The sequence below is a fragment of the Salvelinus fontinalis genome, chromosome 30 (genome assembly GCF_029448725.1).
Source record: "Salvelinus fontinalis isolate EN_2023a chromosome 30, ASM2944872v1, whole genome shotgun sequence".
Lineage (NCBI taxonomy): Eukaryota > Metazoa > Chordata > Actinopteri > Salmoniformes > Salmonidae > Salvelinus > Salvelinus fontinalis.
This window is the reverse complement of record NC_074694.1, coordinates 20,455,689-20,472,019: the sequence shown is the minus strand read 5'-3', so window position 1 is coordinate 20,472,019 and position 16,331 is coordinate 20,455,689. Positions and strand designations below refer to the sequence as shown.

The window sequence follows — 16,331 nt, the reverse complement described above, 5'->3', positions numbered from 1 at the left end:
TTTGCACTATACGGGACTGTTTCGATTTTCGTTTGTTCATTTCACTTTGTTATTTTGTATTTTTGTGGTGTTCAGTTTTATATATTAAAATGGACACTTACCATGCTGCACATTGGTCCGATATCTCTTACTCCTTGTCAGAAGAAGAGGAAAGTCGTTACAATACCTTTTGCCTCATCCCTCTCAACCATACCATTTTTCAATTCCTCATCAATCCAAGGGGATTTAACCGTTTTTACAGTCATTTTCTTAATGGAATAACTGGAATAAGTAGTTTCATAAATGCGTCAAGTGCAGCGTCTGGTTACTCCTCATTACACACCACAGACCAGCAAATATTATTTAAATCATCAACGCATGAATCACTACAAAACTTCTTGTATGATCTCTTATACACTATATTAGGCCCAACATTTAGAACTTTGGTTTTCCTCGATATGGCTATTATATTGTGATCACTACATCCTACGGATTTGGATACTGCTTTAAAACACATATCTGCAGCGTTAGTAAAAATGTGATCAATACATGTTGATGATTTAATTCCTGTGCTGTTTGTAAACTACCCTGGTAGGTTGACTGACAACCTGATCCAGGTTGCAGGCACTGGTTACAGTTTGATGTTTTTTCCTGAGTGGGCAGCTTGATGATAGCCAGTCAATATTTAACCTGTTTGGGCTGCAGGGGCAGTATTGAGTAGCCAGATAAAAGGTGCCCATTTCAAACGGCCTCGTACTCAATTCTTGCTCGTACAATATGCATATTATTATTACTATTGGATAGAAAACACTCTCTAGTTTCTAAAACCGTTTGAATTATATCTGTGAGTCAAACAGAACTCATTTGGCACAAACTTCCTGACCAGGAAGTGGAAAGTCTGAAATCGATGCTCTGTTCTACTTCCTGCCTATAAATGGGCATGATACGTATTAGTATACATGCACTTCATAGACCTTCCCCTGGATGTCAAGAGGCGGTGAGAGAAGAAATGTTGTGTTTATCTTGGTCTGAAGTGGAATACAAGCTCTTTGTATGACGTGTCCCCCATTTCTTGTTTTCTGGAGAGCGCGAAGAGGGACCTGGATTTGCCTTCTGTTTAGCTGACGTTATAGGCGACTAATATCTCCGGCTTTGATTTTATTTGATACATGTGACCATATCATCGTAAAGTATGTTTTTTCAATATAGTTTCATCAGATTATTGAATTTTTTTCGGGAGTTTTGCCGTGTTCCGTTCTCTTCTGTTTGTTGACATGGAGAGATTTGCGCCACTTGGCTAGTGTGCTTGCTAAATCGAGAGGGAAAATGGACGTTCTAAATCCAAACAACGATTGTTCTTGACAAAGGACCCCTTGTCCAACATTCTGATGGAAGATCAGCAAAAGTAAGAAACATTTTATGATGCTATTTCATATATCTGTCTTACATGTGAACTAGTCGTCGGCGCCCAACTTTGGGGTACTCTAGCTATACCGAAGCTGGATGTCGTAATTAAGTTATTTTTTAGAATTCTAATACTGCGATTTCATTAAGAACTAATGGATCTATAATTTCCTATACAACATGTATTTTTTAGTTATGTTTATGAATAGCTATTTGGTCAGAATATGTGTGTCAGAAAAAGTGTGGAAAAAGTAGCTACGATAGCAACATGTATAACTACTGATTTCAGCTCTAAATATGCACATTTTCGAACACAACATAAGTGTATGTATAACCTGATGTTATAGGACTGTCATCTGATGATGAATATCAAGGTTAGTCAAAAATTATATATCTTTTACTGGTTTGTTACTATCGCTAACTTTTACTGCTGGGAAATGGCTTGTCTTTCTGGCTATTGTGGTAAGCTAATATAACGCTATATTGTGTTTTTGCTGTAAAACACTTAATAAATCGGAAATATTGGCTGGAATCACAAGATGCCTGTCTTTCATTTGCTGTACACTATGTATTTTTCAGAAATGTTTTATGATAAGTATTTAGGTATTTGACGTTGGTGTCTGTAATTATTATGGCTGCTTTCGGTGCAATTTCTGATTGTAGCTGCAATGTAAACTATGATTTATACCTGAAATATGCACATTCTTCGAACAAAACATAGATTTATTGTATAACATGTTATAAGACTGTCATCTGATGAAGTTGTTTCTTGGTTAGTTTGGTTGGTTCTTGGTTAGTTAGGTTGGCTTTGTGCATGCTACCTGTGCTGTGAAAAATGTCTGTCCTTTTTTTGTATTTGGTGGTGAGCTAACATAAATATACGTGCTGTTTTCCGAGTAAAACATTTTAAAAATCGGACATGTTGACTGGATTCACAAGATGTGTACCTTTCATTTGCTGTATTGGACTTGTTAATGTGTGAAAGTTAAAAATGTAAAAAATATATATTTTGAATTTCGCGCCCTGCACTTGAGCTGGCTGTTGTCATATTGTGGGCGGCCTCGGGCTTGCAGCCAGAATAATTAAATCATCCAGAAAATATACTTCTGTGTTGATATCGCATACATTATCAAGCATTTCACACATATTATCCAGATACTGACTGTTAGCACTTGGTGGTCTATAGCAGCTTCCCACAAGAATGGGCTTTAGGTGATGTGATGTAGAACCTGTAGCCATATTACTTCAACAGTATTTAACGTTAGTCTCTAAGCTTTACAGGAATGTGGTTCTGAATATAGACCGCAATACTGCCTCTGTTGGCATTTCTGTCTTTTCGCTAGATGTTATAACCATGTGACATGGGATAGAGGAAGTGAAGAGAAGAGAAAAGAGAAGAGAAGAGGAGAAAGTTAAAGTGCAAGCAAATAGTGTTTCCAATGAGACTGGCAAATGTTTCTGTCTTTCTGTGTCTCCCTTCTGGAGCCCATGATCCAATCGAACACTATCTTCCAGTAGCAGTGCCAGGGTAAAATCAGCAGGGAAGCCAATCCAGAAGAAAAAGCCATATTACACATTTGTTTCATTACAAAACCGGAGAGCAACATCTGTTCCGGTGAAGTCCACAAAACATATTGCATGTAACAAACAGTTGCATGACCTACAGTATGGTCGAGCAAGTACATTTTTCCTGCATTTTTGGACTACTAAACAAATATTGATGTAGCACCACAGAGAGTTAGCACAAGTCACAAAGAAAACAGGAGCTGCCTTCACTATTCCAGCATAATTTCAACTTCAACATTTCAACATCATCAAATCACCTCTTCTTAGTTTAATACAGTGACAACTAAAAGATACCAAAAACAAGTTAGTCCAATCAACATAAGCTGCATATGATGTGGCTGTCCATGGTACTTTTTCTGTGTGTGTGTGTGTGTGTGTGTGTGTGCCTGCATGCAAGTAGAAAAAACTTTTTCGTTTTGTTGTCCTAGGCTACTTGGCTAAAATACTTGCTCGCTAACCTAACTTCCGCCAGGCCAGCTAGTTAACATTAGCATACTACATCTTGCTACATGTTGAACTTCCATCCCCTCAGGCCAGGGGCACAACAATGTATGAATGTGTGGTTGGATCAGAATTGTCAGTATAATCATTGGCCAGTACAGAGAATTAGGTAAAACCACAAGTCCAAATCCCTATCTCTATCCTTGGCTAATTTAGGATAGGGAGAATTTTAACTAGCTAGCCACCGGAGGACAACAACACAACCAGATTTAACAATTCAAGTTGCATTCTGTCAATAATGACATTTGGCTTGTGATGTGATTTGTCTGAAGCCAAATCCAAACTGGCTTCCCTTAAAATATGTTTGGGTGTGCCAGGACCGTTCACAGCTGAGCTCGCTCAGTTTGGCTCAATGCTGATTGGCTATTATTTAAAAAAATGTTATCAAGCGAGGCCAAATGCTCGCTGGCTTCCTTTGCATTCTTGCATTTGATGGTATGCTGCAACAATGTCATACTTTTTCTGACAAGACAGCATTAGAAAGATAAGCTATTCATTCACTTGTATGCTTTCTCCAGTGAGATACATTCAGCCTCTTGTGAGTTGAAGGACATTTATGAATCACAGAGAGAAGAAAGATACATGCTTTTGAATGGGTTTTTGGTAAATGTTTTGGTGAAGCCTGGCTTCCATTGACATCCATAAATACACGCCACTGCTGGCTTTTGCGGTCGACATTGATTTTGGTAGAACTTTTATTTATTTAATTGAGCCCCCCAAAAATAGTATTTGGATATAGAACGATTCATGATGTCAGATATATTAATTATTGGAAAAATGAAAACGGTTAGATGGTCTTATGCCGATACTAATTGCCTCATATGCTATGCATTCCAGATATATAACCCAAGACCACACATAATGTCCTAATGTAGCCTCGGCTACAGTTGAAAACGTTTAGAAGAGAACGATTGCTGTTCCGCACAAGCTCGGACTACTCTGATGCGCGCAAGGACGGTTGGAGCTCGAACTGATTTGAGTGCAGCTCTCCGCATCCTTTCTTTCTTGCGCATTCGGGAACGGCTGTGGTAAATGATGCGAGCCGCCCCCAACTCGCCTCCCCCGTGTGTTGAAAGCTGTGCGGCAGCGACAGCGGCAGAAGCCAAGTCGGGGTCAGTGTGTAGGCTATTTGATTTAGTGTTTCATGGAGCCTGTATAATCGAACTTTATTTTCCTTTTTAATTTACGGTCGATATCGGTGTGTCTGTTATTCGACAAGCTGTGTTCTTGTACTCGTGCTGATAACTATATGTGTCAAAGACTTTGGAAAGATACAGTAGCCTACTTTAAAAGTGTGTCGCCCATCGCAGAGTATGGGCTAATTGCTGCTAGTAGGGACTCGTGCGTTAAGCACCGGGAAGTCTTTGTGGCTCTCCATAGACACTGACTACTGAAGGCGTATTGAAAAGAAAGACCACAGGGGTTACTATGAATCATGTCTCGGGAACATGTGTGTCCATGGGATTTGGTCAAACGATACTCAAGAAAAAAAAGGAAAGCTGGCTTGTTGTCAGAGGGCCATAGACTCAAATATAAAATATTTACCCGTTCAACTGCCATCAACTAAAGCGCCAACGAATGTTTAATAACAGAATATCACTTCAAGTTTGAGTGTTGATGCTTCGTCGTTGAAGATTATTTTTCAACCGTGGTGTCCTCTCCAGGCTCTCCCCTCCTCCGCATAGCCCACGGTGACGGTGGTGGTAGCTATGCTGCATGGGACACAACAGTCTTCGGGACAGCTTAGTATAGCATGATCTCAGCAGTGATCCACAGATCCGATGCAATGTGCTGCCAGTGTCTGTTCTCGACTATAGCTCTCTCATTAGGACCGCAGCTCCGCGTTATACCCGCATCAGATAACCTGTCATGGGAAGATAGATTGAGGAGTTGAATAGGCGAAGAGAAAGAGGAAACAAAATGACCGAGATGCGCCCGCAGGAAATCGCAATGACTTCTTTCTATGTGTAGTAACTCGACCGTGTCAAATGGTAGTGACAGAAAGTGATATAATAGCCCACCGGGGATGAGCGGTTTGGTGCAGCAACCCAGCGGAGGATACTGACTGCATATCCGGTCCTATAGCTTGCACAGTGGTCAAGGGGAAGAGGAATAGCCGAACATATGATTAGATTCACTTTGTTGCATTACCACTAAAGATAATTCGATTGTTTTGGGATTAGGGGTTGATGGGTAGCCTATTGCACTGATGTGGTATGCTGGGGATACCGCCAAAAAAGTAATCGGTCCCAAACGAAGGAATAACGAAAGGTTCTATCTGTTTGGCTGTTTGGCGTATCCACAATTGGGGTTGGTTCTTCTCGGTTGTCCTGCTTAGCCTATATAATTGATGAAAAGGGAGACTGGCTTCTGTAAATGTCCTATAACGTTTTTGAAATACGCTCTGAGCCCTTGCAATATCCTTTGAGATTTTCTAAGAAGTCTAAAGTGGGGCCATAAAGTTATTGGATGCTCTGTCCAACGCGGGGCGGGTCGCTGTCCGTCGCGCTAGTGGTGCTGAAGTCTGGATAATGCCTGGCCAGCGACTGCAAGGCTGCCGCTCCCTCCACATAAACGAAGACAACGGCCGCTTCTTGCTGCTCGCGGTCTTGATTATTCTGTATCTGCTGTGCGGTGCCGCAGTGTTTTCCGTTATAGAGCGGCCTTCGGAGGTGCAGGCGCATGACAGATGGAACAGGACACTTTTCAACTTCAGCGAGACGTTCAACATCAGCTTGGAGGATCTGAACTCTTTTCTACGGGAGTACGAGACAGCTATTGCCGCGGGGATCCGAGCTGACGCTCTCAGGCCGCGATGGGATTTTACAGGGGCTTTTTACTTTGTTGGGACTGTGGTGTCAACTATTGGTGAGTATAAAAATCGAGCTTATCAGTGATTCAATGCATTAATTTAATTCAGACAGAGTGGTGACAAATATGAGTAAGAAACAAACGCATGTAGAGACCAGCGTCAGTCTAAATTCATTAATAAAGATCTATCCTGCTTTGCTCACAAGACAGCATGTACAATATCACGCTCATCTTCTGGGAATTTGCTGCACTTACTATGCCAACATATCCTTCCATTATTTAGACATGACATGTTTTGATGTAGATTTCGATTACGGCTTAATGTAATGCAACGGCTTATCTTTGAGATCAGCTATGCATGGACAGTATCCACAGAAATGATCCAAATCTTATGTTTTATTTACAGTTTAGCTGCATTGCTTTTTTTTGTTTAAGTGTGTGTGATATCACTGACCTTGTAGGACCCATCTTCATATGTCCATAACCAATGTATGTGTTAGCAACAGTGAGACCTGTGAGAGTGCTTCTGCATTGCATATGTTGGTAAACATATGGAGAGATGATGTCTCATAATATGGCAAGGTCAGCAGTCCTGAGCAGTCAGCGATTAATCATTGGTTGTTTTCCTCACTGAGGAACAGGGTGACATTACATCGGCATATAATTCTCATCATTACAGATTTTACTCTCCTGTTATCTTGTCCAAAAGACAGCAAATCAATATGTGTGGCATTTAGTAGAGGCAGAAGGCCTGCCTGTCCTCATGATGACATATCATAGACCTGTGGCTGTGTTCATGAAGAGTCTCTTATTCATTATGATTTACTGTAAAATGCTAAACTAATCCAAGATCAGCACTCCTACCTACTCTGACATGCCTTCATTAATACGGGCTCTATATAAATTGCATGTATCATCGCTTATACTACAGTGTGTAAAATGCCCAGCTCAACAGCCTCGGACTCCTATTTTTCCACAGGCTTTCCTTAGGATATTGTCATACTAGAGCCACTCTATTATTTATATCATCACTTACTGGACCTACTGTAAGTGTATGTATCAACACTGATCCTGCACCATGTAAAAGCCCCACATCAGTCTCCTATTCTCTTTTGTCACTTGCTTTCACCCAGTAAATGTACCATATATGCATCAAAATCAAATCTAATTTATTGTTCACATACACATATTTTGAAGATGTTATCGCAGGTGCAGCGAAATGTTTATATTTCTAGCTCCAACAGTGCAGTAATACCGAACATTACAAAACAATACACACAAATCCACAAATTTAAAATAAAGAAATTAAGAAATATCAGAACAAGCAATGCCAGAGTATATGTATATGATGGTGTGTATAGACATTATGGACAGTATATGAATAGAAGATGGTGTGTAGAGCAGTAGTTACAGTATATAGGATGGTGTGTATAGACATTATGGACAGTATATGAATAGAAGAGGTGTGTATAGCAGTAGTTATATAGGATGGTGTGTATAGACATTATGGACAGTATATGAATAGAAGAGGTGTGTATAGCAGTAGTAATATAGGATGGTGTGTATAGACATTATGGACAGTATATGAATAGAAGAGGTGTGTATAGACATTATGGACAGTATATGAATAGAAGAGGTGTGTATAGCAGTAGTAATATAGGATGGTGTGTATAGACATTATGGACAGTATATGAATAGAAGAGGTGTGTATAGCAGTAGTTATATAGGATGGTGTGTATAGACATTATGGACAGTATATGAATAGAAGATGGTGTGTAGAGCAGTAGTTACAGTATATAGGATGGTGTGTATAGACATTATGGACAGTATATGAATAGAAGAGGTGTGTATAGCAGTAGTTATATAGGATGGTGTGTATAGACATTATGGACAGTATATGAATAGAAGAGGTGTGTATAGCAGTAGTTATGTAGGATGAGCCATGACTAGAATACATTATATTCATATGCAGTCTATAAGGTGGAGGGTAAAGTAGCCGGTGGTAGCCGGCTAGTAACATGGACAAAGTTCAGGGCAGGGTACTGGGTGAAGGCCAGCTTGTGGTAACTATTTAACAGTCTGACGGCCTGGAGATAGATGTTTTTCAGTCTCTCGGTCCCAGCTTTGATGCACCTGTACTGTATCCACCATCATGTAGCCTGTCATCACTAGTCTTCCAGCAGTTACAATACCCAGATCAGCATCCACCTCAGCCTCAGAACGCTGTTTCACCAATGGCTTTCTATAGGATATTATTGTCATGGATACTCAATGATACTCCTCCATATACAGTTAAATGACTGCATCATCAGAGTCCTACTTTCCATTGGCTTGTAGCCAGAACATTGTCATAGGCCTACTAGAACCGTCTGATGCGTCATGACGGATCCACCAGTGTGTAAATTAACCAAATCATCAGCCTCAGACTCAGCCATTTTTCATGCCAGACTAAACCTTCTGTACAGGCTGGTAACCTACACACACACACACACGCACACACACGCACGCACGCACGCACACACACACCTCCTCCATGTTAAATGACTGCGTCATCATCTTCCTTCAGCCTCACAATTCTATTTTTCCGCTGGCTTTCACCCAGAACACCAGATTAGCCATTTTTCCAGTCAGGTGTTACATCTTAGCTGTGGAGGAGTCTTTGGCACCTTAGGTGACATCCTATTTCTATGCCATTTGGCTTGGCTCAGCTAGCCATGCTCTCCATTCAGCTAGCTCTCTGCTCTCCATTCTCTATCCTGAGAGGCACTGCACGTAACTCTGTATAGGACAGGACCCATGGGTGCGTTTTGGGAACATTTCGAGCAATAGGAAAACAGAATGTCAATGAGAATCCCCCCTGCTCCCCCTCATTTTAACATTTGCTCCTGCGATATGTCACTAAAGAGCAAGTGTGCCTGCCAGTGCAGCCTGAGGGTTAGTGACGGGCTGTGTGGCATAGTTGATGGTGACTGAGGTTCGATGTGTGTGTGTGCGTGTGCGTGTGCGTGTGCGTGTGCGTGTGCGTGTGCGTGTGTGTGTGTGTGTGTGTGTGTGTGTGTGTGTACCCTGAAGCCTGGCAAAGAGCTGTGTGCCAACCTGATGCCCAGTGGGCAAAATGTGGCTTAATGATATCCTTCTCTATGCTTTAAACGTTTTTTCTGGTTTTCATACAAACAGTACACAACCTGTCCATTCACAATTCGTACCATCCTCGTTCAGCTCCCCTGCAGAGTCTTGGGTCCATTATGAGTGTTTGAGAGTGTGTGTGTGTGTGTGTGTGTGTGTGTGTGTGTGTTTAAATACTTATTTTCTGTGAATTTTAGTATTTTTAAATAATGTGGCCCAAATCAACTGTTACTATTGGCAATATTTAAAGTATTTTCAAATAATTTCCTAATACATCGCCCGCTGCACCTCTCTCTCTCTCTCTCTGTCTCCATCACACTGGTAACCCCTGCTGACACACACACACAAACACGCACGCACGCACGCACGCACGCACGCACGCACGCACGCACGCACGCACACACACACACACACACACACACACTGCTGCTTGAGACACTCATGTAGAAGAGCTCTCTGAGCTCTCACAGATACACAGTGAGACATATAGACAGTGAGATATATGGACAGATACACAGTGAGACAGATACACAATGACACAGATACACAGTGAGACATATAGACAGTGAGATATATGGACAGTGAGACAGATACACAGTGAGACAGATACACAGTGAGACAGATACACAGTGAGACAGATACGCAGTGAGACATATAGACAGTGAGACATATAGACAGTGAGACATATGGACAGTGAGACATATGGACAGTGAGACAGATACACAGTGAGACAGATACACAGTGAGACAGATACACAGTGAGACAGATACACAGTGAGACAGATACACAGTGAGAGAGGTACACAGTGAGAGAGGTACACAGTGAGAGAGGTACACGGTGAGAGAGGTACACGGTGAGACAGATACACAGTGAGACAGATACACAGTGAGACAGATACACAGTGAGACAGATACACAGTGAGACAGATACACAGTGAGACAGATACACAGTGAGACAGATACACAGTGAGACAGATACACAGTGAGACAGATACACAGTGAGACAGATACACAGTGAGACAGATACACAGTGAGACAGATACACAGTGAGACAGATACACAGTGAGACAGATACACAGTGAGACAAGTACACAGCGAGACAAGTACACAGCGAGACAGATTCACAGTGAGACGGGTACATAGTGAAAAAGATTCACAGAGAGACAGGTACACAGCGAGACAGATTCACAGTGAGACAGGTACACAGTGAGACAGATAAAGAGACTGATATTTCCCTGGAATGTCTTTATAGTAACACTCAGTCAAGAAGGAAAACGTATTTCCCACCTGTTTAGCCTACCCCTTTAAAAACACTCTCCAGTACTCTTTGTGTCTCAAGAACTTTCTTGCCATGTCTCCCTTGGAAAATAGATTTTCAATCTCAACAGATCTTTCCTGGTTGAATAAAAGGTTAAGTAAAGGTACAAATATGATAACCTTATAGCCTAAAACACAGATGGAGTTGGTTTGTACATAGACCGCAAGAATAGTCTGTAGCAGTATTGGGGTCAGTTCCATTTCACTTTCAATTCACTTCAGTCAATTCAGTTTATTTCCTGAATTTGAAATGGAATCAGGAGGAATCTTCTGGAAAGTCAATGCACATGAAGTCAGTGTACTCAAATATTTCTCCCAGAAGTTCTGCTATCAGGCCTGTTGACAAACCAGAGGAAACTATGGTTTACACACACAAGCACGAATGCACGCACACACACACACAGTGTCTGGTCAGCCCATTACCAAGAAGACTTGAATACAAACAGACTGACTTAGCCTCTAATAAAGTTTTTTACAGTTGCTGACAAGCGTTTACCTATACTTAAGATACTGTCACGACTTCCGCCAAAGTCGGTTCCTCTCCTTCGGGTGGGCGGCGTTCGGCGGTCGACGTCACCGGTCTTCTAGCCATCGCCGATCCACCATCGCCGATCCAGCCATTGCCGATCCACCATTTTCCATTTGTTTTGTCTTGTTTTCCCGCACACCTGGTTTACATTCCCTCATTACATGACTTGCATATAACCCTCTGTTCCATGTCTGTGTGTGGAATTGTTTGTTGTAAAGTGTATGTGCACTTCAGACTGGTTTGCGACGGGTTATTTCAACCCGTATTTTGTTGTTCTGGGTGCAGTTTCTTTTTCCGCATTAAACTGCTCCGTTTGTTACCCATTTCTGCTGTCCTGCACCTGACTTCCCTGCAGCCAGTTACGCACCTCTTACAGATACTTTTACTAAACTCTTAACACAGCAACACACCTACATCATTGTAACGGCAGATTTCCTCCTTTTCGTCTGAAGAGGAGGTGTAGCAGGGATCGGACCAAATGTCACGATCGTCTTCTGGTGAAAGAGTGGACCAAGTCGCAGCGTGATATGAATACATCTTCCCTTTTATTTAGAACAAAGATGAACACGAAACGAAACACTTTTACAAACTATACAAAACAACAAACGACCGTGAAGCTACAAAACGAAAGTGCACACACAAGCTAATAACATTTAGACATAGACAATTACCCACAATCACCTAAAGCCTATGGCTGCCTTAAATATGGCTCCCAATCAGAGACAACAATAAACAGCTGTCTCTGATTGAGAACCAAACCAGGCAACCATAGACTTTCCTAAACCTCTATACTGAACACAACCCCATACACTATACACAACCCCCTAAACAATACACACACCCTAAACTAGACAAAACACACAAACATCCCCCATGTCACACCCTGACCTAACTAAACTAATAAAGAAAATCAATATAACAGAGGCCAGGGTGTGACACCAAATCGCAGCGTGGTTAGTGTTTATCATGTTTAATAATGACAAAAAACGTGAACACTACAAACTACAAAAACAACAAATGTGAAAAAAACGAAACAGTCCTATCTGGTGCATAGACACAAAGACAGAAGACAACCACCCACAAAACCCAACACAAAACAGGCTACCTAAATATGGCTCCCAATCAGAGACAAACGACTAACACCTGCCTCTGATTGGGAACCATATCAGGCCAAACACAGAAACAGGAAAACTAGACACACAACATAGAATGCCCACTCAGCTCACGTCCTGACCAACACTAAAACAACGAAAACACAAAAGAACTATGGTCAGAACGTGACAATCACACAATTAGCCAAATAGTACATTTTCTGTTCAAAACCACATTTAGTTCATTATATACCAACTCTACATTTCAAAATGCAAAAAAACTTTCTCTACATATGCTAACTCTATCAAAACACGGCAAACCTGACTCAATATCTAATCCTTCTGTCAAAACACTAGCACATGTTTACTGTCCAAGCGGAACATATAGTCAATCATAGCACAATGACTTCCAAAATACTAACAGTTGATGGCATCACAAAAACTGCATTACTTTTCATGTTCCAGTTATACCTGCAAACGATAGACAATATGAAATCCATAGTTTTTTATAATTCTGTTTCCTTTTACTGTAAACCACTCCACAATTTTTGGTTGAGCTACTCCTCTCCCTGGTCCAACTACTCCTCTCCCTGGTGCAGCTACTCCTCTCCCTGGTGCAGCTACTCCTCTCCCTGGTGCAGCTACTCCTCTGCCTGGTACAACTACTCCTCTGCCTGGTCCAGCTAGTCCTCTGCCTGGTCCAACTACTCCTCTGCCTGGTCCAGCTACTCCTCTGCCTGGTCCAACTACTCCTCTTTCTGGTCCAACTACTCCTCTCCCTGGTCCAGCTACTTCTGTCCCTGGTCCAACTACTCCTCTGACCTTATCCAGCTACTCCTCTGCCTTGTCCAACTACTCCTCTTTCTGGTCCAACTACTCCTCTGCCTGGTCCAGGTATTCCTCTCCCTGGTCCAGCTACTCCTCTGCCTGGTCCAGCTATCACTCTCCCTGGTCCAACTACTCCTCTCCCTGGTCCAACTACTCCTCTGCCTGGCCGAGCTACTCCTCTCCCTGGTCCAACTACTCCTCTTTCTGGTCCAGCTTCTCCTCTCCCTGGTCCAGCTACTCCTCTGCCTGGTTCAACTACTCCTCTGCCTGGTTGAGCTACTCCTCTCCCTGGTCCAACTACCCTCTCCCTGGTCCAACTACTCCTCTCCCTGGTCCAACTACTCTTCTCCCTGGTTCAACTACTCCTTTCCCTGGTCCAACTACTCCTCTGCCTGGTCCAGCTACTCCTCTCTCTGGTCTAGCTACTCCTCTCCCTGGTCCAACTACTCCTCTCCCTGGTCAAGCTACTCCTCTTCCTGGTCCAGCTACTCCTCTGCCTGGTCCAGCTACTCTTCTGCCTGGTCCAACTACTCCTCTCCCTGGTCCAGCTACTCTTCTCCCTGGTCTAGCTATTCCTCTGCCTGGTCCAACTACTCTTCTGCCTGGTCCAGCTACTCTTCTCCCTGGTCTAGCTATTCCTCTGCCTGGTCCAACTACTCTTCTGCCTGGTCCAGGTACTCCTCTCTCTGGTCTAGCTACTCCTCTGCCTGGTCCAGCTACTCCTCTCCCTGGTCCAACTACTCCTCTCCCTGGTCCAGCTACTCCTCTGTCTGGTCCAGCTACTCCTCTGTCTGGTCTAGCTACTCCTCTGCCTGGTCCAGCTACTCCTCTGCCTGGTCCAGCTACTCCTCTTTCTGGTCCAGCTACTCCTCTGCCTTGTCCAGCTACTCTTCTGCCTGGTCCAGCTACTCCTCTCTCTGGTCTAGCTACTCCTCTGCCTGGTCCAACTACTCCTCTCCCTGGTCCAACTACTCCTCTCCCTGGTCCAGCTACTCCTCTGCCTGGTCCAGCTACTCCTCTGTCTGGTCTAGCTATTCCTCTGCCTGGTCCAGCTACTCCTCTCCCTGGTCCAGCTACTCCTCTGTCTGGTCTAGCTACTCCTCTCCCTGGTCCAGCTACTCCTCTGCCTGGTCCAGCTACTCCTCTTTCTGGTCCAGCTACTCCTCTGCCTTGTCCAGCTACTCCTCTCCCTGGTCCAACTACTCCTCTCCCTGGTCCAACTACTCCTCTGTCTGGACGAGCTACTCCTCTCCCTGGTCCAACTTCTCCTCTTTCTGGTCCAGCTACTCCTCTGTCTGGACGAGCTACTCCTCTGCCTTGTCCAGCTACTCCTCTCCCTGGTCCAACTACTCCTCTCCCTGGTCCAACTACTCCTCTGCCTGGCCGAGCTACTCCTCTCCCAGGTCCAACTACTCCTCTCCCTGGTCCAGCTACTCCTCTCCCTGGTCCAACTACTCCTCTGCCTGGCCGAGCTACTCCTCTCCCAGGTCCAACTACTCCTCTCCCTGGTCCAGCTACTCCTCTCCCTGGTCTAACTACTCCTCTGCCTGGTCCAGCTACTCCTCTCTCTGGTCCAACTACTCCTCTGCCTTGTCCAGCTACTCCTCTCCCTGGTCCAACTACTCCTCTCCCTGGTCCAACTACTCCTCTGCCTGGCCGAGCTACTCCTCTCCCAGGTCCAACTACTCCTCTCCCTGGTCCAGCTACTCCTCTCCCTGGTCCAACTACTCCTCTGCCTGGCCGAGCTACTCCTCTCCCTGGTCCAACTCCTCCTCTCCCTGGTCCAACTATACCTCTCCCTTGTCCAGACATAATTTTTTCTCTCTCTCTGCTCCTCTGTGTTGTTCTGTATCCACATTGAATAAAATCAATCCAAAGAGTCTCCTTTTTACTGTGTATGTTCATGTAATTGAAATAACTTCAACACCTGGCTATGTCTCCGATTGAGATTGGAATCAGCTGTGGTTGGTCTGTTTTACACAATTTACAGTAAATCAGCTATTTCTCAACGTTTCAATTATCTGTTCATTCAAAAATGCTTATCAGCTGATTCAATACAGCTGTTGAGCTGCTGTTGTTGCAGAAGTAGAGGCTTTATACTATATTTAAGGTTTTGAATATTAGGTCTTTATTTCTGGCGTGCTGTGTGCAAGCATTTGTAAATAAGACAAGAAAGATACATAATTTTGGTATTGGGTAAGCTTGTATGTAAAGAACATTTAAGCATTTTAGAAACATGTTAATTGACTGCATATTCTGTGAAAACAACATGAATTGTGTTAATAGACGGATGTTGTGCTAACTGTGTTTAGGTTTTGAAAATGTGACTACAGATTGGACAAAAGGATGTTAGAGATTGTAAAACAGTGTAATAGAACTGTCATTTATAGCTAATAGAGCCACGTTGATTGATTGTTAACGTGTGCGTGTGTGTGTGTGTGTGTGTGTGTGTGTGTGTGTGTGTGTGTGTGTGTGTGTGTGTGTGTGTGTGTGTGTGTGTGTGTGTGTGTGTGTGTGTGTGTGTGTGTGCCAATAGAGCCCACGTTGTTAGTTAACTACGGATAATTAGGACAATATTTTTGAGGCCAACAGTACATCAATAGTTTGTCATCTTGTTGTAAGGGCCTTTAAGTTGCAGTGGTGCGGTACTGTGAGTGTGTGCGTGTGTGAGAGAGTGTGTGCGTGCCATGATGTTGTATGCCATTAAGTTGTGTGCAATTAAGTTCCAATGCTGTGGTGCTGTGGTGGCTTGGTGCTGTGGTGGCTGTGGTGGCTTGGTGCTGTGGTGACTTGGTGCTGTGGTGGCTTGGTGCTGTGGAGCTGTGGTGGCTTGGTGCTGTGGTGCTGTAGTGCTGTGGTGGCTTGGTGCTGTAGTGCTGTGGTGGCTTGGTGCTGTGGGGCTGTGGTGCTGTGGTGGCTTGGTGCTGTAGTGCTGTGGTGGCTTGGTGCTGTGGTGTTGTGGTGCTGTGGTGCTGTGGTGTTGTGGTGCTGTGGTGCTGTGGTGGCTTGGTGCTGTGGAGCTGTGGTGGCTTGGTGCTGTGGTGCTGTGGTGCTGTGGTGACTTGGTGCTGTGGTGGCTTGGTGCTGTAGTGCTGTGGTGGCTTGGTGCTGTGGTGCTGTGGTGCTGTGGTGGCTTGGTGCTGTGGTGGCTTGGTGCTGTGGAGCTGTGGTGGCTTGGTG

The 16,331-nt window shown here is 43.7% G+C and overlaps 1 protein-coding gene across 1 annotated transcript in view; it reads left to right on the top strand.

The window, feature by feature from the left end:
* Positions 1–4,345: 4,345 nt before the first annotated feature.
* kcnk12 (potassium channel, subfamily K, member 12) overlaps positions 4,346–16,331 on the top strand; it is a 61,046-nt gene continuing 49,060 nt past the window's right edge. The window contains exon 1 of the mRNA XM_055889980.1: positions 4,346–6,318. Within this exon, the coding sequence (XP_055745955.1) occupies positions 5,982–6,318 (337 nt within the window). The 5' untranslated portion in view covers positions 4,346–5,981. The remainder of the gene's footprint in view (positions 6,319–16,331) is intronic.